The following is a 27,818-nucleotide window of genomic DNA, read 5'->3' on the forward strand; positions in this document are numbered from 1 at the left end:
TACATTCACATTATTTTGAAGGTCAGACATTCTTTCTTTCCTCCATATTTTTGTATATAATAATAATATACTATGGTGCGTTTAATATCCCGTATTAATTCATTTTAAGGATAGATTTGAGCTGTTTTTAACGACTGCGTATTAACAACAATTACCCGGAAGTGTTTAGATGCAAAACTGAACACTCACATATGGTGCATCCTATGCGTGTCCACAGGTTCAATCTATATTTTTATCTTCTAGTATCACTATGAACCGCTGTACGAGAAATATATACGCTGGTAACTGGAACTGCCTTCTCCGGTCTCTCAAAGAAACACGGACAAAGTGCCACCAGTTATCGGGAAGTGCTCTTATTTGCCTGAGCCGGGGTCAGACCACGGCTGCAAAGAAAGCTCCAGATGCTGGGAAAGGAGAGAAACCTCCACTTCGAGCCATTGACTTGGCTCGAAAGCTCCGACAGGAGAAGTCCAATACCCGGCCAACGGAACCCCCCATGTCCGCCCAGCAGAAGAGGGTGATGGACTTGAAACGGTTCAGTCTACAGCTTCAAAATGTTCATCCCAATGTGTTCGCCAAGCACCTGAGCCGAAGCGTGCTGTACCAGGATCAGCACGTGGTCGTCATCAACAAACCCTATGGTGTTCGTGTCAAAGGTAAAATACATGTAACGAGTGTTTTGAGAGATAGGAGCCGATATGATTATTTTTCAAGTTGTGAGCGTTGACTTCTGTCCCTTTGTCTTATCAGATTCCTCTGGGGAGACGTCCATCTCCTCCGTGCTTCCTGTCCTCTCCAAAATTATGGATGGTATGAAGGTCAAGTCCGATTCTCAGCTGCTCCTCTGTCTGAGCCTGGAGAAGGAGATGACAGGTGCCCTCCTCCTGGCAAGGAGTGAAGAAGCGGCGGAGCATGTACTGGAACTTAATAGAAGTAATCAAGTACAGAGAAAGTACTGGTAAGTTTTAGTGTCTTAAGTATGCTTTGACTCGTACCTTAGTCCAAATTTTAATTTAACTCAGATTTTTCTTTTAAAGTTTTGTTGTATGGAATTGTGAGTAGTAGTAAACAAAATTGTGTTCTCAGGCTTGTCACAGTGGGCGTACCAGTGCCGTCTGAAGGCATGATTGACATTCCCATCATAGAGAGAGAAATCACGGGATTTCAGCCTCACTACAAGGTAGACTTCTCGCTGGTTTCCTCTTCTTATAATTATTTAACTTCGCTCAACTTTTTAAAAAAAATTGCAGATGGCATTAAGCCCCATTTACAGAATGAATGACACCGACAGCGGACTAACTAAAGTTCGAGCCAATCGTCAGTCCCTTCCTGCCGTTACAAAGTACAAAGTCCTGGACAGCAACGCTGGATGTAGCCTTGTGGAATTGCAGCCTTTTACTGGTGAGGAGGATTGGATCGAATGACAACGATGGTTTGCTTAAGTGTCCAGAAAGGGTACAAAAAATAATAAAATAAATGCCCTGTTTCCACAGGAGTCAAGCACCAAATGAGGGTCCACATGGCATTTGCACTGTCAAGCCTCATTTTGGGCGACCATAAATATTCACACTGGAGCAAACTGGCACCACAGGTAGCATCATTTAAATGTTGGCTTTTTATAGAATTTTGATTCCTCCTCAAAACACCAAAATGCAAATACATACGAAAAATCCAAAGCTTTACATGCTCATAAATGCTTTTTGCACTCACTGCTTACATTCTGACCCGCAGAAATTACCGGAGCACGTGCGGGGGAAGCTCGGCCTCGAACAGAGCAAGATCCGACATCTTCCGCTTCACTTGCACGCTCGTCAGCTGACACTGCCCAAAGTTGGTCATGGCACCATCAGCGTGGTATGCCCCCTGCCCAAGTTCTTCACGCAAACGCTTAGTCGACTGAATTTAACTTTTCCTAAGGAAAAAGATGAATCAGCTACTTTGTGATTTTGGGTGTGACCATTTAAATTTGATCATGTACAGCCAATGTTGTAATTTTAATAAATGTACGTAAATTTGTTTGGCTTTTGAGGCATTGGAGTACGAATGACATTCTGAAACCACCAATAGAACACTGGTTAACACGACGCCCGATTGCAAGAACTGTCAACTTGTATTTAATAATCTGTACACAAAGATGTTGAAAATGTCTGAGTCTCTCAATCAATCACAACCTTTGACCTGAGAAAGTTTCTAGTCTCCCGAAGGACTACAATGTAGCACTTCACCTTGAGACAACTTAGATCAAACACTTTGAAAACAGGCACAAGGTCATCTTTATACATATCAACACAATACAAAAAAAAAAGGTGAGCAGTGGTCCCTGCAAGGAGGTTGGCATGGTAACAAAAAGTATGAGGTTAAAGAAGAGTAAACGGTTAAATACCCTCATTTTGAAAATACTTGAAACCGGAGCCGTTTCCATCCCCCTCCCCAGTCCATTCCTGCTATCATCCACGGATTAGCGTCCGAAAACTTTCAAAGGACAATTTCTCTCATTTGTGGGCTCCAACAACTCGCATTTGATTGTTGAGATTTATTGAGCCGTGGAGGGCAGCAGTCAATAATCAGTGACGGAATTGTACAATCTTCCTCTTGCTCCACGTCGATGCTCTCCTCTTAACTCTCGGAACCGGCGCCGATGATCTCTTGGATCTCTCGGACCACTAGGATGCGCGCCAGCGTTTGCTCCACCTGCTGACTTGTGAGGGGCTGAGACGAGTACCACATGGGACTGTTTGGCGCCACGACGGGCTCCGGCGTCATGTAGTACGTGTCGTTACGACCTTTGACGCTTTGGGGGCTGGAATGGGGAAAATAATTTGAGTAAAAGGAGAAATATTATCCGCATGGCATTGGAGTGCAACTCACCATTTGAAGAGATAGAAGTCGTAAAGTTTAATCGGACAACGAAGTGGATTCTCTGGATCCTCAATCTGCTCGTCATATAAGTCATCTGGTCCTGTAAATTAAGTCACACAAACAACTAAAATAAAGTTGTACTTTATTATTATTCTTTTTTTTATTATACAAGTGGCAAATTACCTTTATGTGAACTTTGCCCTTTCAGAAGGCGGATCGTAGTTGCTTTGTCCTTTGTATTGGTGGGGTTCTTCCTGGTGTGTCTTAAGACCTTAGAGAAGGCCACCTTCAGGTGCTGCTCAGGTGTTAGCAGACGAAAACACCTGTGGCAAAAGCATTAGATACCATTAAGACCCCGCGCCGGCCGTGAATACCAAAAACCTGCAATTACCACCAAAAAAAAAGCAGCCATGTATTTGAGGTACGGTGTTAATTTAAGTGGATGACACACCTGTGCAGTCTATTAGGCAAAAACCCAACTCACTTTGTGTTAAAGTACATCAGCGTTGTTAACAAAGTCCAAGGTGAATGTGCACCAAGCTGTTTACATTCCCACAGCATCTCTTCTGTCACATGACTCGGAATGATGTAACCTTGCAAGAAGATAAACAAAGATGAATTCCTCAAGTCCTAAATAAACAAAGACAATGGTGAGTGATGGGAGTTTTTTTTTTTTTTTTTAATACCTAGAGGATGGACACTGGGCTTCCAACCAGTCAGGAGTTTATGTAAACTCTCGCAGAATCGAGTGTAGTATGGATCAGAGAAAACATCATCCACACGTCCATTTTCAAAGAGATACTAAAAAAACAACAACAACCGATAAACAGTGTTTTAGACAACCTCATACAGTATTCAAGGAGCAGGATTACAAACCTTTTGTATACATAAGAAGACATAATAAAGAACATCTGGAGTGAATTGTTCCTCTTCTGATCCTCGGGCCTCCTGCGTCATCAGGGCAAGACCAAGACTCAGCTCGGCTACTGCACTGGAAATCAAGTCTTCCTGGAAACGCAGCGGTTGGCGACCTGGACACAAACACATCAGCATTTAAGGATACAAGTTATTTTCAAGATCCACTAACTCACTAGTTGGGAGTCTATAAGTTGACTTACGTCCAATGGGTGCAAGCTTGGTTTTGTCCTGCTTGCTTAGCTCGTCATTTTTCCTCTTTACCCAAAGCTGCCAAACCTCCAAGCCCTCTTCTGGCTTCAGAGAGACGGGAACTAAAATTTCTGCAGACGGTTGAACATTACCTTCGGTTTCTCCTTGTTCCTGTGCAAGACAAATACAATGTGTTAAAAAATTTTTTTTTATAATTACTGCATTTCAAGTAAAGGTTAACTTTCGTTTAACTTGTCTGATCATCCACTAAATATTCAACTTGACAAAAATGTGATTGCTGACTGACTTCAAGCTGCAATTGTCATTGTGGAATGATCATTTCAATGTGTCGACACGTCTGTTCAGCCTCTAAAAAAGCACTTAGATGACGAGTGTCCTGCATGGGTGCTAATATCAGCTGCCTTCAAAGTTTTAAACTAGTCTTCATCATGAAACCTGCTTTCTTAACTTGGCATACACTCATAATGTAGTCAAAAAGTTTGGACACGCCTTATATCTCAGTAATATGTTGAGCAAGTTCGTACTAACTTTTGACTCTCACTGCCTTACCAATAAATGCAGTAGGCATGGACCGATATTAGATTCTGATGGCGAGTAAAAATATCAGGGTATCACGGTCAGCTCTAAAATGTCTTCCCCCACGCCCCATTGAACACTATTTTATTTGTAAAGAAAATATAGAATATTTAGTATAGAATAAACCTACCTACCGGTACCTTAATCTCTTTCATTTTAAGTTTAAATAAATAAATGTTAACATTCTTCTTCTGTTTTATTTCCTTTTAGCAAGTCACAGTGTCCCATTGCTGGTGAATATTTTTAGAACAGACCATCAGTTCCTTTCTTTTTTGCAAGCAGCCAATCATATTGTGCATTACTTAAGACATCCCCTCGAATAAAGAAAGGAATAGGTGATTGATTGACATGCCTAAATTGCAGTCAAAAGCATTTCACTTTGGAGGAAAGTGATTGGCACCTGACTTAAGAGTGACAGGCTATACTACACCCTGAAATAGTCACCAGTCAACTGGACACGCACTCAAAGCTGACCATCATTATCTTTGAAAAAGTAATATTTTTGAATTTGCTCTTGAATTAGATCTCAACAGATTTTGCTGGTGTACATAATAAAGTGAATGGTGCAAGAATGTTGGGGAATAAAACCAACAAAAAACAAATCTAACCTGAAGCTGGAGTTGTTGTTCATTTCCGTCATCTTGATTCTGTTGCTGACTGGGGTCCCATATGTGCACGGACTGTGTTGTATTGTAAGTCCCTCCTACAGTCTGGACAGCTACTGGGATGTGAATGTTCCCATTCATAAACTGAGCGGGAAACAGCGTCTGTACTATTTCTTCCTGCGTGCCGCTCGACACAGCCTGCACATCCGTCGACCTTGCCAAGGAGCCGGGCTTGCCGTTGGCGGCGGCAAGTTGCACCGTGTTGTACGTCTCCTGCGGTATGGCGATGTGAGTCACGCCCTGCTGCTGAGCGGTGGAGTACACGGGGATGGTCCACGTCTCCCCCGTGGGGCCCGTGATCGTTCCTGTGGCGCTGTACAGCTGAGTGCTGTCGACTGTGAGCAGATCGGGTCTCAGGGACACGTAGTTTTGCTGCTGCCCTTGAGGGATGGCGATGACTGTGGCCACTTGCTGCCCCTGCGGAACGGCGTAGGACACCGTCAAGGGGGCGTCGACCTTGCGCTTCTTGGCGGGTGGAAGAACAGATGAGACGGTCCCAAGCCGCCTCTCGGTCTCCCTGGGAGAGTTCTGTTGCTGCGGGGGAGATATGGCCTCTATGGTTTGGATGTGGATCTGTTGTCCGTCTGGTAATTGGATCTGTTGTCCATCTTGTAGTTGGATGTGCTGCCCTCCCATGAGTTGAATCTGACGTCCATCTTGGAGTTGAATCTGTTGTCCGCCTTGAAGCTGGATGTGTTGGCCACTTGGTAGCTGAATTTGCTGCCCGTCTTGCAATTGAATCTGCTGTCCAGTCTGCAGCTGGATCTGCTGTCCATCTTGGAGTTGGATCTGCTGTCCGCCCTGCAGTTGAATCTGCTGTCCATCTTGGAGCTGAATCTGTTGCCCGCCCTGGAGCTGAATGTGCTGACCGCCCGGCAGCTGAATCTGCTGACCACCCGGCAGCTGAATCTGCTGACCACCCGGCAGCTGAATCTGCTGTCCGCCTTGGAGCTGAATCTGTTGGCCAGCCTCCAGTTGAATATGCTGGCCGTCCGCCAGTTGGATCTGCTGCGTACCTTGCAGCTGGATTTGGTGACCACTTGCCAACTGAATCTGTTGCTCTCCGCTTACAGCCGCTACCAACTGTGCCTGAATCTGATCACATAGAAAATGTTTCGGAACAACCGATCACAATGACATCATGTAAGCTGTACTTGAAGGTGCTTACGATCAATGGATGAGTAAATTTAGTTTAACGCCTTTCGACACTTGTACGACAGTTAAGAATGTAATATTACTTTTAATTTTGGCTGCACTATTATTAGATGTTCTAGAACTGGAATTTGCATTATGTTCTATGGGACAAACTTCAAACAAATAACGGTTCGACCTCTTAAGATTCCTCTGCACTTTATTTTTGAAATGGTACCTGCTGCTGCTGCTCCTCTGTGAGCTCTTCTTGCGGCACAAGTTGAGAAGTTGACATTCCTTGCATGTCCTGTTGAGCCGATGTGGCCATCTGCAGGACTGGCTGCTCCTGGATCTGAACCTGGGACAGTGGAAGAGAAGAAAAGACCAACAAGCCAAAAGTATTACAAGTGACACTGCTAGGAATGAAAACAACAACAACTTCACACACAAAACACCTATAACTTGTTTAAAAAACAAAACAAAAACGTACGAGCGTTACAAAGCTCATTGTGATTGACACGATCAGAGAACTATTTATTTTCACTTCTTCACATCTCATTTTTATTTGGTGGTGTGTTGTGAGATTGTGATGATGTGGAATTTGTGCCTCGGCTCAATAAATATTGCGAAACATTGTTATTTTGAAATAAAGCAGGGACAGGCAATTAATTTTGCAAAGGGACCACATGAGTAACTGGAACACTTGCCGAGGGCCAAGCCAACATGTTAATCTCAGCTTCATGGTCACTGTCATGGCCGGTCAGAGACCGGATGTGGCCCCAGGCCGTACTTTGCCAAAGAAATATAAACTAAACAAATTACTGAAGAGTTTAAACGGTGTTCGGTGCTAATTTATTGTCATTTGTACTTTAGAAAATGCACAACTTATTTTATTGTTAGCAGCCATGCAATTTTCAAACTGACTTGGGCGTGACAAATAATTTATTGGCTCACAAGTAAATTTACAATCTATTTGTTAAAAAAAAATATATATATATTTTTTAAAAAGAATAAAAATAACACAGATGTATAAACAAACCTGCACTTGAAGCTGTTGTTCTGGTTCTGAATGCATGGAAAGCTGAGGTGAAATCTCTGCTGAGGTCAGCTGTACCTGTCGTAAGCAGTGGAAGCAGTAATTAAAAAAGCTGGACTCAATTTAACTAATAATGTAAATCAATAAAGTTAAAATTTTCTTACTGGACAAGCCAGCTCCAAGAGCGAGCCAGCCACCTCTGTGCTGTCAGTGTAGACGCAGTTGTTGGTCTGCTCCTGGTAGACCATAGCTGCTGCGGTGGTAGTGGTGGTGGTGGTCGTTCCGCCTTCCTGACTTAACTCCCCCTTGGAAAGGGACTCCAAGAACTCCTTCATCCTGTGCTGGGGTACAGTTCGGGCCTTCTGGCGCACGTATTCGTCAAATGAAACCACACCAGCCTCCTGCTCGTTCATTGTCTCTGGACCTGGAAAACAAAATAGTACTTAACACATGGCCTTACAATGACAGGGCAGATGCGTATGTAAAAGTGCTGATATGTTTAATAGCGATATTGCTCGCCATTTGTACCAGTTATGCAAACACAGGTTAAGTAAAATAGGTATGCATGTGTCTCTTGTGATGTTACTTTGACCTGCCGTGGTGGCTTATATTTTCTCTCACTCCCAATACTTATTTAATTAACTCTAATTTAATTTATCAATGGAATCGTCTTTTAATGAGTTGTAAACTTATAATGACTATGCTGGTTTTATGTAAATCATGAATCTTTTGAAATATAGTGCACATACACAATGCAAGATAATTTGATATTTGAATGGCAACCTACATGATTACTGGCACCGTCGTCTTTGAATAAATGCTATGAATCGACTGCTATATATATTTTTTTAAATAAAACAGCGACTAGCAAGTGTGTATATCTTAAACATTGACTATTAGATGGAAAAATACACAGACACAAAACACATGCTAGCTTGCTTGAGCTCACGTACAAATCGAATGTACATAAGCTAAGCTAACTATTAGCAAGCTAGCATCGCACAGCTAGCCGAATTACATATTCTCGGCCGGTATGATTACCTCGGCATATAAATGTTTAATATCAACTAACAAGGTCGCGGTGACTTAAAAATGTCAAGAATAAACTACACATGCCGTCACTTCGTAACGCAAGAAGCTCGCAATTTTACAGCAGGCAACATGTCGCTAGCTAGTGCTAACGTCCGGATCCTGTCATGCTACCTTAAATAAAACGAAATCGTCTCCTTTCCGCCAAGGCACGGCGTTTAAAAGTAAAAAGCCGATAATCGTCTAGCAGCTACCATCAACATGCCATCCACCCCGACGCGCAGTCCATGCAGCGGCAGACGGTGCAATTCCACCAACAATGCTACGATTAGTTTGCAACAATTTCACAGAGGCTGTGGTGAGCAGGCAGGCAGGCGAGGTCTCTGACGTCTGTCTTCTTTTTTACACCCAGAAATTCAGGCGGTTTTCGATACAAATGAGGACCACCGGGCTCCAGCAAATAAGCAAACCTTATTCACCCACAAGCATGAAAATTGCCAACGACAAAATATGAAACTGCGTTATTTGTGGTTTATCCAGATAGATTTTAAAAAAAAAAAAAAAGGAGGGAGAGAGACGGAAGAATAAGGCCTTAAAAAACAGGCGATTCTGGTCCGACTGTGCCAGCAGTATGGTCGACCCGCAGTATAACTAAAGCACGCATTTGAGTAATAATTTCATATTACAAGCATTTCTGGTGTCATTATATCGGCGTTTATGGATTAAGTGCATTTTTTTATGTTGTAATTTTTATATTCCTGAAAAGCAGCACAATCAATTACTTGTAAAGCGGCAATATTGTTGTGGAACTGCACAGCATCATACAGAGAATTAACTGTTTTTAATGTTTATGTTAAAATACATTTTAGAAACAGCTGTAAGTACCTCAGAACTTGTCAATTTTATTTACCAATGGTGAATTATTCATACATGTCTTCTATTCCATCTGTGAATGTCTAAAATAAATGATGACTGTCAAGAACAATAAACCTGACTTAATTGTGCAACTATGGTATGATTAAAATACTTTATTTTTAAATATAATACACATTTTATGCGTTTTATATCTAAAAACTATAACGTCAACAAGTGAAAATGCAAAAAGCGCTATTTGCTTGACTGGCACTGTATCCTAACTTCTTTCAAGATAGTTTGCAGCGTTGTTTGACAAACTGGAAGTCATGTCCCTTTAACAGCATCTAACCTAGACAGTCCCCCTTAAAGTGGCCGGCGTGTGCAGTTGAGGGCGTCCCCCAGCTAGCTCCTCTTCATGCGGCCTCTCCGCTCCTCTTAAGGTGGACCGGGAAAGATGTGATCCATGCATAGACCCTTGTGCATTAAGCTTGGGCAGCAAATAGTTAATTCTCACCCTGACAGCTTTTCTGCAAATGTTTGTGATGCTTTGACTTCACTCTGGGTCTCCATGTACTATGGATATGGATATTATTATGTTTTTATAATAGCAGAATCATATTTGTATTTATAAACACATGTTCATCAATCATTTTATGCGTTGTTACATAATTCTACTCTAGTACAGTATTTTGTGTATATGATAAAACGCTTTGTAAAGTGGCATTTTAGAGTTAATGCATTTCTCCAAGTATGTGTGTAGTCGGCTGTGCACTTTACTTCATGTGACTCTGTGCTTTAGTAAGAATCTTAATCTAATCCTTTTGGGAAGGATTTACCTGAACATAACTGTTGTAGACAGTGGCAGGTGTGGCCTAAGGGACTACTTTCAAAATTAGATTTTCCTCCAAAAGTTTTATTTTGTTTTATCTTCATCTGAATATATGAGCTTTGAGAATGCACCCATGCATTTACACCACATCAGTTTAGTTTTTATTGTTAGGTTTTCTTAGCAGCTGAACCATTATGGGACACTGCCAAGTAAGCAGCCGGTGCAGTAATAAGAATAGGACGCCAGCTTGAAGGCATGATGTGATGGTCCACACTATAGAAAGCTCACTGTGATGAACTTCATCAGGCGCCTATGGACCAGCTATACTTGATGCATTAAAAGAAAGCACGAATATTCACAGGTAAAAGCGTCGGTAGATTGTTTTAGTCATGTTGTGTCAGATAGATTCTGATATTTTGTGCATGTTGAACTTTAAAATTATTTTTAGCTTTTTGAGGGTGTGAAAAATAGTGACCTAATTCTAAATAGCATCTGGTAATACGGCAATTCAATTATGTGATAAACAGTGTTCTATAGGACATTGAATATCATCCATTTTAAAATGGCAAATTGTGCTGAAATAACTAAAACAGCTGTTATAGAGCAGAAGGGCACGGACAAATGTTATGATTTGGTTGTGCGGTGTTGAATTTCTGCACAAATGCAATGTCGTGGAGTGTATACTGAACTGTACGGGCGATCCGGTTTGTGAAGATTTATTTTTGTCTGCTTAATCATGTATTAATATAGTTTTAAATGTCGCAATATACCTTTCAAATATGCCAATCATCTTCATAACAGATATGCATTACTCAAAATGTTTTTCATCACTCTTTATTCTACAGGTTCTGGATTCAACTGGTGGGGGGGAAAAAAATGGAGTTTTCCTCTCTGATCATCATTACTCTTGCATTGTGTCAGCCTTCACTTGGAAGCTTTTCAGATTCAGTAGGAAGAACTCAAAGCACAGAGACCATCATCAGTCCAGCGAGCGGAGCCATCAGAGGCAACAGCAGTGAGCACGGCAGTGGAAATAGATTGGATAGTGCAATCCCTCCTATTACAGAGGAAACCAGAAAGCAAAACGAGTTGACATCAACTGGCGCCTTGACCACTACTCTACCTCACTCACTGAGTGGAGAAACTAACACAAATTCTTCAGTGATAACACTCAATCACTCCAGTGTAAAATCACAGGACACTCTTTTGGAAGGCAAGCGCACAAGAGTTGATAATAATGCTCAAACAGGTAAGTGATAATTGAATCAATATTTCCACAAGGTGCCTTTAAAATTCAAAATTTCTGACAAAAAGTTGAAACAATAAAACCTTGTAAAACAATTATTGATTTACTATAATTTACCGTAATCACTTATTACACCCTCTGTAGTTAGCAGAGCAGTGTGTGGGACATGCCAAAATCACATACAACCAATGAACGAAAAATGAAGAATTTATTTTATTTTATAATATTGATGCCTTAGTTGAGCCATAACAAATGTCTGTATGACTGTAGTACAACTTACCATAGCTGATGTTGTTTTGCTTGTCAATAGAAAACTGTTTAGAGGAGAAGTTAACCCAAATATTTTCTTTACAATACCGGTAATATGTTCTATGGATCCCCACTATCAAAACACGGCATTCTGATTAATATTGCATTTGTGGGATACAAAATAAGCAGCAAAATCCACCTGTTTTTATCCATCTCAGAGGGCGGCCATTTTGCCACTTGCTGTCAGCTGAAAATGACATCACAGTTGCTCAGGGCTCATGTGACGACCAATCAGGGCTCACCAGTTTTCTGAATTTGGTCATGTGACATTAGCAAGTTGAGCCATGATTGGTCATTACTGAGCAACTGTGATGTCTTTTTCAGTTGACATGTGCAAGTGGCAAAACGGCCGCCCCCTGAAATGGATTATAACTGTTGGATTTTTGCTGTTTCATTCAACGCAATATTCATCCGATTGTTGTGTTTAGACTAGTGGGTGCGCATATCCGTTTTGCTTCAATTGCTTCTAAACATGATTCATCTTCAATGATTTCATTACAATCAACAAAAGAAAAAAGGGTAAATAAAAATGAGACATATCCTCTCTCCCTTACAGGTGTTGGCAACCCTGTCGAAACCCTCGTATTTTCCTCGGTGACCAATTTGTCAGGATCTGGACGGCCCTGCATCCAAAGTCCTTGCGTTGTTCTCACCAATTATAACGGCACCGACCTGCTGTGGGACGACATGAGGCGCACGCTGGCGTTCGCCTGGGAAATCCACGTCTTCGGCTCGGCCAGCCTCTTCATTCTGATGGCGTCCGTGGCCGTTTTAGGGCTGGCCGGCGCCTCCACTCTCCCTTACCCCCACTGCGGTGCGCTGATGCTGGCGAACAGCGCCCTGGTTGCGAGTGGCGCTCTGCGGGCCGTTCACCTGCTATTGGATCCTTACGGTACGCGTCAGATCGTGTCTCACGCCACGCTGGCAGCGCTGCAGAACATTCCCATGCAGCTGTTCCTGTGGGCTCAGGTCACCCTCACACTTGTCACTCCCAGGAGGTTCAAATTATTTCTTTTCCCAGTCATGTTGCAGCAGCCTCAGGTGGTTGTGGGGTTGGTTGTATCGCACTGCACTGCTTTGCTAGCAGCGGACTTATATTTCACGGCTTTCTTTCCACTCTTCCCTCTTTTGCTGCAGACTCTGTCACTCTGTTGGGGTCTTCCGTTTTGCCTAGAAATACTCATGAAGTCCATTTGCCATTCAAGTATATTCCTCAGGTCATCACTTCCTCGTGGGGCCCCTTTACAAAGGGTTGAGCGGTGCGCCAAGCGAGTAACGGCGGTGTGCGCCTGCCTTGGCATCATGTGCTGCAACCTTCAAATTTGTAGCCTTCTGTGGCTCTACGGCCTGATGGGCAACTGGAGGCGCTTCGGTTGGTGCTGGTGGCTCAGCCAATTTTGGGCCAGGATCCTTGAGTTAGCTTGGGGGTCCTCATTGCTGGTCTTGGGCTCCTGGATCTTCTGGATGCCCGCCAGGTGTAGCAGGCATGAGGTGTCTAAAAGAGGGAAGAAGACGACGAGCTTGTGGGACAAAGTCTTGGCCAGCGTCCGAAAAGGGAAACTGAAACGGACTGAGAAGAAATGGAGAAGGCTGATGCCAAATAACCTGTCAAAGCACAACTTCTCGCCAGCAAGTTTCAGCAACATGTGTCCATATGACGATCAACCATCTGTCATTGTATCAGAATACAAGCGTGACCCTTCTGGCAATAACAGCTACGACTCGCAGGCTACAGTCATGTGGCAAAGAGTTGGCGAGCGAGAATGTATTCTCTCGCTTATAGAATTTGACACCAGGCCCCTGTCCCCCATTAACCTGAGGCGCGGCGCTGACAGCGCTCTTCATCACGGACAGCTTTTGGCCGGAAGCCTGTTCACACCTCCTCCACCCTCTTGGACGTATTCTGATGGAGAGAGTGGCACGGCGACATTCCCCCCATCTTATGTTGATTTCGGCTGGATGATGGATACGGAATCCATCCCTGCGTCTCTGGACCACTTCCAAGCCAGAGAGCCGACAGAGTCAGAAAATGCAGCCATTGATCATTGTTGTAATTGGGAGTCAGCGAAAAGATATCATGATGAAGAACTTAGTTCAAAGTTGTCATCGTCGTCACATCAGAATGAATGGTCTGATGAGGATGTCACAGACCTTTAACTAACGTTACAAATGAGGAATTTCCTGGGTAAATTTGCACACACAGAGGATTTTATTATCCTATTCTATTATCCAAATGTTCTGAATTTGCATTCCCTTGTTTTTATTGACCATTATTTGCTGATACGACTCAATGTAATTATATGAAGTAGAGGTCAAGGAGACACTAGAGACAGTCATCCAAATAAACAACAACAAAAAAGCATTCAAATTCTACGGAATGCCTAACAGGAAATAAATGCTGTAGAATACACTGAAAAGACAAGTGAGTGCAAATTGTTTTTAACTGTACTAAATTCTTGTTATTTGTAAACGAAAGATAGTCAAGTCGTTTGATAAAAGACATTTGAGTTATTATTATTATCATTATAATTAAAATGAATACACATTGTATTACTGAATCTGTAAATAAAACGCAATGTGTAAATAGTCATATGATTTTTTAAACGTGTAAAATTGACAGTTTGACACATTAAAATACTTTCATTCACCTTTACAATCTTTAAATTGTGCAATGTGTTTAAAATTGAATGATGAATGGGATGGTGACTTGTGAATCTTTACATCTACTCTTATCTGTCATATCATGTAAATGTTTTTTTTTTTTTTACAGAATTTAATACTTTCAATAAAATGCATGATAACGACTCTCCTTTTGCTTTGATAACAATGCTACATTTACTGTATGTTATCATAAATAATGTAAATTGATCTATGATTCATGTCGGACTCACTCACTCAGCTTTATTACAGACACATTATTAAGGATTTCATTCTGTTCCACAATTCCCTATGGCATCAGGGAAATACCAGTCAGCACCTGCTCCAATACGTCCTTCAACCACCACTGCTACTACCGCCACCACCACAAGTCCCCACTCATCATGAAGAGAAGGCCATTTCCTCTCCAAATCCACAATTTCATAATCCTCCTTTCCAATCCCTCCAGTCCTTCCCACTGAAGCTGCCAGATGGACAAATTCTAACTATTTATGGTCCCAAAAGCACCCACCCAAAGCTCCTAGCCCCGCATGTTTACCCCCGGTGCTTATCAGATCCCTATTTTGTATCCCACTGGGAAATCTTTTCCTCAACAGCAAATTACTACCCACATCTTTATCTGCCAGTATAATATGCCCCGCAGAAGAAGAATTTCATAGTCTTTTCAGGCTAAGCAGGAGCATTAGCCTGACTACCACACCATGTATGTCCAGGGTCATCCAAGGTCATAGCTGCAGGAACTGGTGACTAATAGTTATAATAGTGTCACAGCTATCTGTGAGAAATGTAATCTTTTTTTCTTCATTTTTTTTAAACAACAAAAATTAGCACTTTACGTGTAATGGGTTTAATGAGTAGTTAGGCTCATTTATTCACTTGGCATTATTATTATTATTATTACTTGTGTCTGCAGTTTGAGGGGTAACACATGTAAATTGTGCAGCTCACGTGGTTGCTATGAAGCTGTTTGTCTTGAACTGTTAGGCTGAACTAACATTTTATTTTATACAGACCTCAGTACACTTTACCATTATGTAAGAAGTGTATTTCAGTGGGCCACCACCATTTTGTGTTGTATTAATTAAAGTTGTTCATCAATAATGTAATTAAGACTTTTCCAATCCAAGTTTAAAAACAAAAACAAAAGAAACCCATTGGGCAGCCATGAAATTAGTGTACTGCATGTATGTACTTATTGATAAAATTGTTAAATTAATAACTTTTTGAAAATATTACTTCAAGCTTGTTCGACGAAGGTTAAATTTTATTTTTATTTTATTTTACAAATATCCTCAGACTTCAGCGTTGGTTATTTTCTGTTCAAATGATTCCAAGTTTACCCGTCCAAGAATCGCATTCCGGTACTGTACTTACGAGATGACTACGTACATTTTACACTGACTGTCTCGCGAAGTTCAAGCGTTGTTGTGTGTTTTGACGCCGAGCACGCTATATGACGTCATCGTGGGAGTGTTCCTCCATCGGGAGAGATGAACGGTCACCAACACAATCCTCTCAGCGCCCATGTAAGTTGACGCCGACAAAACCGCCGACTTTGTGAATTACTCTCTGTGTGAAATCCGCTTCCGTGTACCGCCGTCCGACCTGTGCGAGGGCCGAAGCCGCTTGGACTTGTTTGGGAGGTTGTCGACGCGTCTGTTCGCCCGCAGCTAGTTAGCCGCAGTAGTAGCTAGCTGGGGAGCTAGCCAGCATGCTAAGTGACAGGCTGATTGGCCAGCCAGTCAGGCGCTTAGTGGGCGCCTGTTTTAGTGGCCCGGCTAGTCGGGGTGGGGCGAGGTTTGTTTACTTTTGGGTCAAAATGCAAACTGAATCGTCTTTCAAGTGTGTTTAGGTGAATGTTCTGTAGATTGATAAACATAGTGAGTGTCCGAGAGATTGACTGTCAAGGCCAATGTCTGCTGCATATCCGGAATACGACTGAGCTCACACTTTAAACAAATATACCATGACATTGAAGTACTTAAACTCAATATGCCACTCCGTTTACAGAACGTTAATATCGTGGACTAAAAGCTAAACTCAAAAGCGCCTTAATATAGTTATTACTCAGATCCCAGGTGATTATTAAACGTGTACAATACACGTTTTAGTTATAACAAATTACGCTGAAAGCCGCATTTGCTTCTCTCGTTAAATGGACACACAACGAATGACCCCAATATGTCTTCACGTGAAATGATGGAACTTCTCCAGCACCGCCCCTCGAGGTGTGTGCCTTGCAGTAAAATCAACACCCTCCGGCGCAGCAAGTTAGCATGTCCGGCTAAAGTGTTTAAAGACCAGACGAGCTGATCCAAAACAGGCACAACAATGCACATAACGTTTAACTACCACCACGGTTAGCTACAAAGTCATTTGCGTTTACTAACTACGTGGGTGTTTTCTTTGAAATAGGTGTTGTTTTTAACGCAAAGAGGAGGCCTACGAGCTTTAGCTAACAAGCGGCTTGTTTCATCCTCTTCTTAACTCTAAACCGTTGAGCTCAGGCTATTTACAGTCAAACAATCGTTTGTTTGTATTGGACATATTTGTCAGGCAGGCACTAACGTCTCCTTACATCATCATCTGCCCATTTTCGACCCTAGATGCATCTGTAACTTATTAGTGAGCTCGTATTTACCCATGTCTTCTTAAAAGAATGCATTTACAAAAATGTAATTACATTAAACATTTAAATGTATTGGCATGTTGTTGTATAGACTGCTGTAATTTAATATGAGGCAAGCCTGCAAGTGCTCCCAAAAGGGGGCATCCATTCATTAATTAACGTGTGTAATTACTAGGGAAGGGCTTTGGGTGTCAGTGCTGTGAAAGTAATTAAACCATCCCTTCTATTTTTTGCCGAAACCTGGAGCAGGACAGCTTCAATGTTATTTTTGTGCGCTCGCTCACGTGACTGTTGTCCTTTTGTGTGTCCTTGTCATCATGCACCTGATGAGTACACGTCAAACGTTTGCTTTACCTTTCTGTTATGGTTTAAATAAACAATCTTTGTACAAAAGTTCAACAGTCCTGTTTGAATTAGCTTCCTAAAGTTCCTGGAAATGACTTTAAGCACAACTATTAATTCATATGTTTTTTTGACAAGAGGGAATCATTATTATTTTTTTCCCCTTTTGAAATCTTGCAGCATGTGATTTTTCTAAACGCTAATGAAGACAGCTGACTAAAAACCAAGAGGCACCCTGTCAGATTTTCATTTGGAGGACTTCCCCAAAGGAGGAGGTGGTGCTGGCCGTTTGCTTGGAATTTGAATCCCTGTACCCTGTCTGTTGGTCCACATTATTTACTGATGACACCATCTGAAGGTATGTTAATGTTGTTTTACGCTACTTAAATACTAATTGCTGATTTACTTTTTCCCCCCTCCTGTTTGTACTTTCAGTAGAGGTTCATTAGTAATCCAAACGTTTTTTTTTTTTTACCAGCACAAAACAGATTTAAGCATTCCGGTCTAATGGATTGTGTGCAAATTTCTGTAACAATTACGCAACAATACAAATTGCCTCCCGCTTGCTTAATGGGTCTGCATCATAAGTAAAAGCTTAAATGCTCCATAACACGCACAACACTCAGATGGTGTGACCTTGGAGCGCTGCAATGTGCAAAGAGAGATAGGCGAGTGTTGGCTGACCCATTTCAGCAAGATCACTTTGCCCTGAGCTTAGAGACGGACCCGCTGTAATTTCATTGCCCTTGGGAGATATTTGCTCGAAGCCGTTGAGGAATGTTTGCTTCTAATGTAACATTTTAAATGTGCACAAATGCACCATAGCAGGCACAGTGATAGAATGACTGATACAACCGACTGAAGCAGGTTTACGTCCGTTGATCTGGGTCAGTACAGACGGACCGTCTCGGTCTGTGTATTTTTTTGAGGCTTTGCCTACGTGAATTTCACAAATGTATTTGTGTTCATCAGAGGCGTGTTAAATAGTATATTTTTTCACACCCCCTCTTGAAAATATATGTTTTTCCAATTGTGTCGCATAAATGGTGGAACATTTTTCAAAGGATTCAGATTTGTTTAAAAAAAAAAGTTTAGATCACAAAAACTTGACATGAAATCAGGGGTGTGTAGACTTTTTATGTCCACTGTATATATGTGTTCTTCTTTCACAACTTTTGTTGAATTTGGTTCTACTGCTATATTTTTCCAAGAGTGGAAAAACGCTGACGAGTTAATCCTTTGATTTTCGCTGAACCGAGCTCTTGTGATGTACACCATGTGAAGTCATCCATTTGAACTTGTGTTCCAAAAAGAGTTAATAGAATTATTAATTATTTTTTTAACATTGATCAAGCTAACTGACTCGTGGAATAATTTTGCCTGAAATGTGGAGAATAGTACATGGAATATGGCTGGCACTGCGCAATAACCGGTCTGGAGGGAAAATTCATGCAGTGAAATAGTGAGAGTTCCTAAATGCTGCTCAAAATGGGAACAAATAAATGTGAACACCTGCTGTTTAATCTTTCCAAGTGAATGTGCCTCTGCTGAATGTGCAATGAAACAGGGTCAACTCAGTCCTACATTCGGCCGCAGCAACACGCCTTGCATGAGCTGTGTGTGACTATTGCATTGAAAAAGAGGCACAAGTAATACTAGTCGTTCTGCGGCAAAACGTGTGAGGAGATTTACATGTTGCTGGCTTTTGCCTTAACAGCATTTGGTATTTGACAGGCAACCCCCCCCCCCCCCCCCACCCCCCAACTTGGATGTCACTAGTTGCACACTGACACTTCCTTGGAGCGTTTTTTTCCCTGCTTGCATTCCTGCCCTTATTTGTTGTCATGACATATTAGAGGTCTGACTGGTACGGCAAGATACATTAATGCTGTGAATCATTTTGTAACGGTTGCTTTTCATTGGACGTTATCTTGAACAATGCAAGTAATGGACTCTGCTGTAATAGACTCTGACTACGCAGTTAATTGCTGGGTGTGTTTTCCACACCTTAAATTGGCGCCTCCTTTTCAGTGTTTTACAATACACGTCCAGCATGTGTCACAGAGATGGCGTTTGTAAAATGGCAGTCGTGCACGCTTGTATCTCACGAAGCTCAATAAATGGTTTTGGTGCAGCTAATGAAGTTGTGGGTGGTTAGTGTATTTGTAATTTTTCTTTCTTTATTTAGCCAATTCTGCTTTGTGAGCCAGAAGAGGAGGAGAGGTTGGGCTGATGGTGAGTAATCACATCTTTGTCACTTATAATCTTTTATTGCAGGACTCCCATCAATTGCGTATGTTGTCAATAGCAAGCGAAAAAGTTGGGTTTGCCCCTTTACAAACATTTATTGCAGGCTTTGAGCTAGAAATGAAAATGAAATGAGGTGACGGAGGAAGAGGCCGCCAGTGATCCATGAATACAGAATCATTTTCAATTTGGATTTTAATTTGTATCTTTTCACAATTTTGGATTTTCTCTTTGTTTGTACCATCCACACGCAGCCTTTTGAACAATTTCTGAAATGGAACCTTTTGTATTATGTCAGAAACATGTCAACAGAGATGGACTGAAATTTGTCATCTGGAAAACGTCAACATTTCAGAAACTGTTCTCGAAGTATTATATTTTGTTCTTTTCAGTACACTTTTTTTGTTGTTGGTGCCGCCAGTCATGCCAAATACATTTGATGTCTTATGAAATTGTCAATTGTCATAACAAAAGTCACACATTAATTAGGGGGGGAAATGGATGTCTCTGCACCAACGTAATTTATTTTGCTTACAGTGTAAAGTTTTGTGCTTGCTGTTCTGTTAATCACTCACTGCATGTTATAATTGTTTTTGTTGTATCATTTTTTTTGTTTGTTTTGTTAGACAAGCATGACATTGAGCCAAGCCACAGATGCATGCCTACTCAGAAAGTTCAACTGAGCGCCAACCGGCCTCACTCAGGGGAGGGGCGGGGGGGGTGTCGACGCAGTGTAGCTTGCCCTGTGCACCCCCACCGCCCCCTCAGAATAGAACTGGAGGCCTCTGATGGATCAGGGTTGTAGCGAGCCGTGTCCAGACGAAGCGGACTCAGGAGGCCGGGCGGAGCCGGAGGGCGGCCGCAGGGCGTCGGAATCCGAGCATGGTTTGTCCAAAATGACCCACAACGCCCTGGAGAACATGGGAGCGTTGGGTCATGGCCTGAAGCAGCTCTTCCAGCAGCAGCGCCGACGCTCCTCGGTGTCCCCGCACGACACCGCCAACGTTTCCGAGGCCGCCGACGTCGTCTCGGAAGGCGGCGACGCCCGAGCACCCTCGGCCCTCTCCTTGGATTCTGACGGCCCCGCCGCTTCCGCCCCTCCCGCAGCTCTGAGCCGCGTGCTGCAGCAGATCCGCGGTGCTCCGCCAATGATGAAGCGAGGCACCAGCCTGCAGAGCCGCCGCAGCAAGGCGGGGGTCGCCGGGGACGCCCCCCAGAAAGGGAGCCCCCAGATTCACCGGCGCAGCACCCACGAGGCCCTGCTGCAGGCTGGCCGCCCTCGCTCCTCCTCCACCACCGACACGCCCAGCAGCCCCGCCCTCGCCGACATGCTCATCACATCCGGTTACCATTCGACCGAGGAGCCCGACAAGGTCAGTGGCCGGTATAACAAGTGGATTTTTTATTCAGTTTGGTACAGCAGCACTGAAAACCTAAATCTGTTTCAAAAATGTTTGACAGTTTTCTTCTTCTTCAACATTTCAGTTACAGTGTCCCAAAGGAACCATTGCACAGGTGTTAAACTCCAGGCCCTGGGGGCTGGATAATCATTTAATGTGACACTGTTTAAAAAATGATAAAGAAATCAATAATAGCTGAATAACTTGATTTTGTTACTAAATCACAGTTTGTTGGATATGCAATAATTGAATGACTTGATGATACATTGACATGGTTTCGCAGTCTTAGCGGCTCTCTGGGGTCCATGAGTTTTACACCCTTGGTCTATTGCTATCAGAGTTGTTATAGTTTTGGGATTTTCATTTTAGTTCGTTTTTATGTCATTTTGTTTTTTAAATTTAGTCAGTCTTAATTAGTTTTCAGGGCGGTTCTGTTAGTTTTTTTTATTAGTTTTAGTTATTTAAAGAATGCTTAGTTTTAGGTAGTTTCAGTATTAGTTTCCATTTAAAAAAAATGTGTATTACTTATAACGCATTTCTTACCAAGTGTTGCATTTTGGCAGAGTTAAATGAAAAAGCAGGCGAGTCAACGTCATCTTAAGGTGCTTTTCTATTGGCTGCTGTTAGATGACATCACTTCCGTGTGACACACTTTCAAATGTCCTTATTCCGGTTAAAGTTGAAATAAATATTCTTAAAATCACATTTAAAATCATCCCCCAAAGACTCATGTACTAAATTAATTACCATAGACCAGTGGTTCTCAACCCCGGTCCTCAAAAGTACTCCTATCCAGCCTGTTTTCCGTGTCTCCAGCAGCCAACACAGGTGTTTCAAATGATCAGCTAATCAGCAAGCTCTGCATGAAGCCTGGTAACAACAATCCTCAGCTGTGTTGACTGAGGGAGACAAATGTCGAAAAATGTCAGCATATGACGCGCTACTCGATCACATTCCTCTCCTTTGTTGTTTTATTCAATGGCGTGTTTATACTGTGTCACTATTTACGTAGCTGACAGCGCTATCGCTATCATGCCTGCACGCCCGTGCTAGAAACAAAAAGCTGGATCAGGCTTACTGTTGCAAATCGTGTATTGTTGTGCGGGCTTCCCGTGCTTTCATTTTCAGTCACTAGAAACGGACCTTCTCAAAACAAAACAAAAATTGGGCATGAACAATTGTCAGTAAACAGGAACTATCTGTCAAAGATCAGAATTCCTTCACCGCAGATTATATAGAAAATATTAAATGGGAAAAAATACAGAAGATCTAATCATAAGCCCTATGTTTATCATGATCTTTTTAAAATGTGTGCTCTGCTATTGGTTGGTCAGTTCCAACTCACTTGCGACTAAAATTACTGTTGTAGCCTTATCAGTAACTAAATGCATAAAAAAAAAAAAAAAGTATATTGTCAATCTGTAGCATTTAAAAAAAAAAAAATCACCATTCTTTTGCTCCAGCCGGATCGCTACGATGGCTCGGCCCCCGCCGCGTCGCCCAACGCCGTCTCCTGCGGCGGGGACGGCTACGACGCGGTGGACTGCACGCCGGACCCTCAGCGCACAAAGCAGGCCATCGCCCAACTGCAGCAGAAGATCCTCAAGCTGACCGAACAAATCAAAATCGAGCAGACGGCGCGCGACGACAACGTGGCCGAGTACCTGAAACTGGCCAACAACGCGGACAAGCTGCAGAGCGTGCGGATCAAGCAGGTGTTTGAGAAGAAGAACCAGAAGTCCTCTCAGACCATCCAGCATCTGCAGAAGAAGCTGGAGAACTACCACCGCAAGCTCCGCGAGGTGGAGCACAACGGCATCCCACGCCAGCCCAAAGACGTCCTGCGAGACATGCACCAGGGCCTGAAAGACGTCGGCGCCAAGGTGTGTGCGTTAGCTCTTATTCTTTGAAATGTTGACGGTCACACGTGTGGGTAGTGAAGACAGACATGACAGCCTTTTGGCGAGGACACATCAACATTTTGACATATAGTATTTTTTAAGTCAGGACTTCCAACAAGAGTTCCCATGTTCACGTAAAATCGTACCCATGTTTTTACAGCTGTGAGGAAAACACAACCTTATTTTTTTTATTATTTATTTATTTTTTACCATTTTTCATTTTCTGCAAATAACTGCTCTAAAAAAGTGCCAATATTAGTCTTTGGAATTTGGGAGTTTTGTTGTTAGTAGTCTATAAAATGAAAAAAAAAATGGACTCAAATATATAGATAAAGTCAGAAGAATCTATAATTTTGCCATGGAAGGGCTGATGTCAAGACAATGGCAAGCTGTGCAGTCGTCCCTTGCCATATCATGCTTCACTTTTCACTGTGTTGCAGATTTTAATATTGTGCATATTTAATTTTACTGCACATTTTTCAGTATATTGCATGATTTCGAGCATGGGCCAGGAAGAAAGAGTGAGGAAGAATGTCCAAAATTTGGGATCATTTGAGACTCATTCACTCCCAGCCCCTTTTCTCTGAAGCAACTTCACTTCCAGCTGTTTTATTGGATTTTGACTGAAGGCCCACAGAATATTGTGTTCCATTGCTATAAACAAATTTGAGTCTCTTCTTTCATCAGGAAATACATTTATATTTGTGTCCGTTTCGCAGCAATTAGCATTAGAATATAGCCAAGTTTCATAATTTTTCACATTCCTGTTGAAAACACTGACAAAAAGAGCTTGTTGCAACATGGCCCTGGTTAATCTCTGATACTCTCCTGCCACCTGCTGGCCATTTTTTTTTTAAAAATAACTACCGTTGCTTTAAGCCACCTCTTCATGTCAGAAGCTGCATCAAAGCCTTCTATATGCTCTTGCATTAAAAAAAACAAACATAAAACGTGTAAACATGTTTTTGGGAGTGAAGGACAAACTATTAAACGTTTTTGAGTTTGAATGGGTTAAAAAAAGAAACTGCAAAGAAGAAGTGATTAAAGTTACACATCCGCATGTCTATTAGCTAATTTAATTTAGCCCGCTACCGCTCGTGCCACTGATGCACTTTGCCACGACTGATACACTCTCATTTTCCAACATAGATGTCACTCAACAGGCTTTTTACTGTAAAGTTGCACGCATTCAGTCACACTCACAGATACAGTACAGTCCTGTAGAACGTGAGGAAGGTGACCCCATGTGGACAAAAACAATACCTACACCTCACATGCATATTGCATTGGAATTATGCATAATGTTTTAAAGTATATATAAATAAGAAAATGAGTATATGGTGGATGCGGGGTGGTCTGGAACGTAACCGCCATTTTAAGTGAGGGATTACTGTCTTTATGTTACAGTTTACAGTTTTGTTTTTTTTAAACTGTAAAATAACCCTCACAGGTGACGGGCGGCCTTTCCAGCATTTCGCACGCCACTCACTCAGCAGCCGGAGCCGTGGTGTCCAAGCCGAGAGAATTCGCTTTCCTCATCCGCAACAAGTTCGGGAGCGCCGACAACATCGCCGCCCTCAAAGATTCCCTGGACGAGACGCCGGGCGACGACGGGGTCGGCCCCGGCGGCATGAGGACCCTGGCCACCGGCCACCTGCAGTCCAGTCCAAAGTACGACAGCGAGGACGACTGTTCCAGTGCCACATCGGGCTCCGCGGGGGCCAACAGCATGACCGGAGGCCCCGGGGGGCCCCCGAGCTCCAGGGGGAACACGCTTGATCCTTCTCAGGCATCGGGGTTCGACGCCATAATCCACGAGATCCAAGAGCTGCGGGACAACCAAGGGCGACTCGAGGAGTCCTTTGACAATTTGAAGTCGCACTATCAACGCGACTACACGATGATCATGGAGGCTCTGCAGGAGGAGCGGTTCAGGTAACACAAGCCGTTGCCGTATTGGGGTCAAAAAGGTCGTTTTGCCTCACTGATAACATTTATTTGTCCTACGGGTGTCACACATAAGTGGAAAGTCGATTACTAGTAAGACACAATCGTTCCACTGGTGTCCGTGCTGCCTTGCAGGTGCGAACGCTTGGAAGAGCAGCTCAACGATCTGACCGAGCTGCACCAGAACGAAATCCTCAACTTGAAACAAGAACTGGCCAGCATGGAGGAGAAGATCGCGTACCAGTCTAACGAACGAGCCCGAGACATCCAGGTAAGCGATACTGGCCGCACCCGTGGTAAACACACAGTGCGGCGCCACCACTGTGGAGCGCCTTCATCGTGTTAGTCGGCTAACACGATAAGTAGGAGGGCTGATGTCAAGACAAGGAAAGTGTGATGCATCAATGATGTCGCGCTAACCAGAAAATCACACCACTCAATATACAGTATCAGTGTTTCAAAACGTTTTGAGCCAAGGCACATATTTTACATCAGATAAATATCTGCAGCGCACCAACAAAGACAATAAAAATTCGTAAATTAGGCATGTTCGATTTTCCAGACCGATATTAATTAGTAAGATTACTCGAGTTCTTCGAGTAGCCAACGATACAAAGTACAGATACCACTAGTACTTTTGATACATAAAAAATAAATAATAATTTATTATTAAATAAAGACCCTTTGTCCCAAAATAGTTTCCTTAAATTTGCATGACATTATTGACAATTTTCTATATATTTTTTTCATTTTCTATAAAATTTTGTTCTAAATTTTTGAATAGTCACCAAGTACCAAAACCACTAGTACTGTTAATACAAAATAAGGCCATAACATTTTAAAGAAAGACCTATATATCCCAAAATAGCATTATTCCTTAAAATTGTGCAAAATTTACAATTTTCTATTATTTTTTTCATTGGTTTGTAAAAAAAACAAACAGATTTTGTTCTCAACTTTTGAGTAGTCACCGATACCAAGTACTAATACCACTAGTATTATTGAAAGTAATTTTAAAGACCTATATATCCCAAAATAGCATTTCTTCTAAAAAAAAAATGCATGAAAATAATGAAAATTTTCTATTATCTTTGTTCCATTTATTCATTAAAAAAATCAAATCAAATCCATTTGTCCATCAACACACAAAATAAATTTTAATAAAGTAAAGAAAATGAAATTTTGTAAGTACAGATACCTTGAAATAAGGCCGGTTATCGACCCGATACCTGGTATCTGTACTTACACATTCCTAAAATAAATACTAAACAAATCCATCCAGCCTACCCCCTTTTAAAGCCATACATGCACAATTACAGATACTACATCAGCGCGTGAGCATGATGCCCCCAAGTGGACAGAAATAATACCTGGCCGTCACATGTATTTTCTTTTATTTAATAATTTAAGATCATTTTTATGTGATGGGATAATCAACAGAATTCTCACTCATAGCCTGTTGACGTCCGGTGTGTGCCCGCGTGTGACCCGCAGGAGGCGCTGGAGGCCTGCCAGACGCGCATCTCCAAGATGGAGCTGCAGCTGCAGCAGCAGCAGCAGCAGGTGGTGCAGCTGGAGGGCCTGGAGAACGCCACGGCGCGCACGCTCCTGGGCAAGCTCATCAACGTGCTGCTGGCCGTCATGGCCGTGCTGCTGGTCTTCGTGTCCACGGTGGCCAACTGCGTGGTGCCGCTGATGAAGACGCGCAGCCGCACGCTCTCCACGCTGCTCCTCGTCGTCCTGGCGGCCTTCCTGTGGCGGCACTGGTACGCCTTCTCAGAGTACCTGCACCGCTTCCTGCTGCACCCCAGATGACGCGACGGCCGTCTTTCGCGCTCATTGCGTCATCAGTCGAGATGGACGGGACGGGACGGACGCTCGACTCGCCGTCGCTGCAATTGTGGCTTTGAGAGAACCGCACACTTTTTCTCTCTCCCGAGTCAGTTTGTTTACATGTGGACCACTTTATGCCGTCGCCCCACACAAGACATTTTTAATGCTTTTAACATGAGTTCATTGAAGGCATATTTATTTGTTTTTAACAGTCATCACCAGATGCCACATTTTAAATTTTTAACGCCTCTTTTTTCTTTTCTTTTTTTGTTCCCCTTCCACCGGCTTTCTTGGTTCAATGATGAGCTTTTGTGACCAACTCTTCCTCACTAAAGAACTGAGCGTTTGCACAGCGGCACCGTACACTGGCTCAAAATGATCCTCATGGCTTCTTTGTATGGAGTGTGCGAAGTCAAGTGGAAGTTTGACTGCTGAACATGATCGATGAAGAACTCAACTAACCTACTTGAAGAGCACTTGACGTGCTCAAAGACTCAGTGCTTCCCTACTGTTTCTATTAGTGACAATGAAATAGTCCAGACTTTTTTTTTAAAGAATAATAAATTCCCTCTTTTAAAAGGTGTAATTCAAGCCAAGTGTCAGTCATATTCATTTGACAGTGAATCACAACCTCAAGTGTGCAAAACAAGTTTTTCCTGTTGTAATTGTACACTTGTGGCAACCCAATACATAAGTCCAAAATGGTGTGGGTCTCTAGTTCCAAGAAGTTAGATATATATATATATATTCACTTGGACAACCACAAACAGTTAAAACATGACAGGCTACGGCCATTAGGGAGGTCCCAAAATGAAATCTTGCATGGGGCCACAATTTTATCAGGAGCAGCTCTGTCCTTGACACTGATTTCTACACGACTGGATAAACGATAGGCCAAGAGAAAGCCGCCATATTACTACTTCCAAGAAACATTTCTCTGCATACGAACCTATTTACACTATTGAAATTTGAGAACTTTTTAGAAGGTACTTAGAAACAGCATGATTCGTTTTAAATTTGTTAAACAAGATTACTTCAGACAGTTGCTATAAAAACATAAATAATATGCTTAATGTTTACAGGAGGAAACTTGTATAAATGTTTTTATTATTATTATTATTATTATTGGGGTCTAAGGAACTGGGCGATATAAGAAAAAGGAGGTCTTCAAAGCAGCACACTTGCAAAAAAATAAAAA

The 27,818-nt window shown here is 42.4% G+C and overlaps 4 protein-coding genes across 8 annotated transcripts; 3 read left to right on the top strand and 1 right to left on the bottom strand.

The window, feature by feature from the left end:
• Positions 1-27: 27 nt before the first annotated feature.
• Positions 28-2,016, top strand: rpusd4 (RNA pseudouridine synthase D4). The gene is made up of 6 exons (XM_086087659.1): positions 28-656; positions 751-958; positions 1,087-1,180; positions 1,251-1,401; positions 1,494-1,591; positions 1,732-2,016. The coding sequence occupies exons 1-6, from the start codon at positions 251-253 to the stop codon at positions 1,942-1,944; spliced, it is 1,170 nt and encodes a 389-aa protein (XP_085943785.1). The 5' UTR covers positions 28-250; the 3' UTR covers positions 1,945-2,016.
• Positions 2,017-2,091: 75 nt separating this feature from the next.
• LOC147167281 (transcriptional regulator QRICH1-like) lies at positions 2,092-9,009 on the bottom strand. 4 transcript variants are annotated; one of them, XM_086087656.1, is made up of 12 exons: positions 8,599-9,009; positions 7,560-7,819; positions 7,399-7,473; positions 6,598-6,717; positions 5,172-6,323; positions 3,978-4,137; positions 3,736-3,890; positions 3,546-3,660; positions 3,344-3,452; positions 3,043-3,182; positions 2,869-2,959; positions 2,092-2,800 (listed from the first exon to the last, which is right to left on the bottom strand). In XM_086087656.1, exons 2-12 carry the CDS (start codon positions 7,806-7,808, stop codon positions 2,617-2,619), a joined length of 2,550 nt encoding a protein of 849 aa, XP_085943782.1. In that variant the 5' UTR covers positions 7,809-7,819; positions 8,599-9,009; the 3' UTR covers positions 2,092-2,616. The 4 variants fall into 4 exon arrangements, with proteins under 4 accessions (XP_085943782.1, XP_085943781.1, XP_085943783.1 ...); XM_086087655.1 differs by having other exon boundaries at positions 8,679-9,005; XM_086087657.1 differs by lacking the exon at positions 8,599-9,009 and adding an exon at positions 8,437-8,588.
• Positions 9,010-10,143: 1,134 nt separating this feature from the next.
• On the top strand, positions 10,144-14,420 carry LOC147167282 (proline-rich transmembrane protein 3). Its single transcript, XM_086087069.1, has 3 exons — positions 10,144-10,469; positions 10,954-11,357; positions 12,220-14,420. Exons 2-3 carry the CDS (start codon positions 10,985-10,987, stop codon positions 13,818-13,820), a joined length of 1,974 nt encoding a protein of 657 aa, XP_085943195.1. The 5' UTR covers positions 10,144-10,469; positions 10,954-10,984; the 3' UTR covers positions 13,821-14,420.
• Positions 14,421-15,710: 1,290 nt separating this feature from the next.
• Positions 15,711-27,211, top strand: tmcc1b (transmembrane and coiled-coil domain family 1b). Of its 2 annotated transcripts, none has more exons than XM_086087070.1 (8): positions 15,711-15,847; positions 17,473-17,650; positions 19,481-19,527; positions 20,166-20,912; positions 22,403-22,822; positions 24,291-24,775; positions 24,923-25,058; positions 26,282-27,211. In XM_086087070.1, exons 4-8 carry the CDS (start codon positions 20,328-20,330, stop codon positions 26,600-26,602), a joined length of 1,947 nt encoding a protein of 648 aa, XP_085943196.1. In that variant the 5' UTR covers positions 15,711-15,847; positions 17,473-17,650; positions 19,481-19,527; positions 20,166-20,327; the 3' UTR covers positions 26,603-27,211. The 2 variants fall into 2 exon arrangements, with proteins under 2 accessions (XP_085943196.1, XP_085943197.1); XM_086087071.1 differs by having other exon boundaries at positions 20,647-20,912.
• Positions 27,212-27,818: the final 607 nt, after the last annotated feature.

The sequence above is a fragment of the Leptonotus elevatus genome, chromosome 10 (assembly GCF_054856555.1).
Source record: "Leptonotus elevatus isolate MCC_2025b chromosome 10, RoL_Lele_1.0, whole genome shotgun sequence".
NCBI lineage: Eukaryota > Metazoa > Chordata > Actinopteri > Syngnathiformes > Syngnathidae > Leptonotus > Leptonotus elevatus.

Bases quoted from the DNA above. Each gene is read 5' to 3' on its own strand.
- tmcc1b (XM_086087070.1), top strand. From the start codon at position 20,328: ATGGATCAGGGTTGTAGCGAGCCGTGTCCAGACGAAGCGGACTCAGGA. The intron at 24,776-24,922 runs GTAACACAAGCC...GCTGCCTTGCAG, and splicing joins CTGCAGGAGGAGCGGTTCAG to GTGCGAACGCTTGGAAGAGC. The intron at 25,059-26,281 runs GTAAGCGATACT...TGTGACCCGCAG, and splicing joins AACGAGCCCGAGACATCCAG to GAGGCGCTGGAGGCCTGCCA.
- rpusd4 (XM_086087659.1), top strand. From the start codon at position 251: ATGAACCGCTGTACGAGAAATATATACGCTGGTAACTGGAACTGCCTT. The intron at 657-750 runs GTAAAATACATG...TTGTCTTATCAG, and splicing joins CTATGGTGTTCGTGTCAAAG to ATTCCTCTGGGGAGACGTCC. The intron at 1,592-1,731 runs GTAGCATCATTT...TCTGACCCGCAG, and splicing joins GGAGCAAACTGGCACCACAG to AAATTACCGGAGCACGTGCG.
- LOC147167282 (XM_086087069.1), top strand. From the start codon at position 10,985: ATGGAGTTTTCCTCTCTGATCATCATTACTCTTGCATTGTGTCAGCCT. The intron at 11,358-12,219 runs GTAAGTGATAAT...TCTCCCTTACAG, and splicing joins TGATAATAATGCTCAAACAG to GTGTTGGCAACCCTGTCGAA.
- LOC147167281 (XM_086087656.1), bottom strand. From the start codon at position 7,808: ATGAACGAGCAGGAGGCTGGTGTGGTTTCATTTGACGAATACGTGCGC. The intron at 7,474-7,559 runs GTAAGAAAATTT...TGCTTACGACAG, and splicing joins TCTTGGAGCTGGCTTGTCCA to GTACAGCTGACCTCAGCAGA. The intron at 4,138-5,171 runs GTTAGATTTGTT...TGTCTTGCACAG, and splicing joins AACAACAACTCCAGCTTCAG to GAACAAGGAGAAACCGAAGG.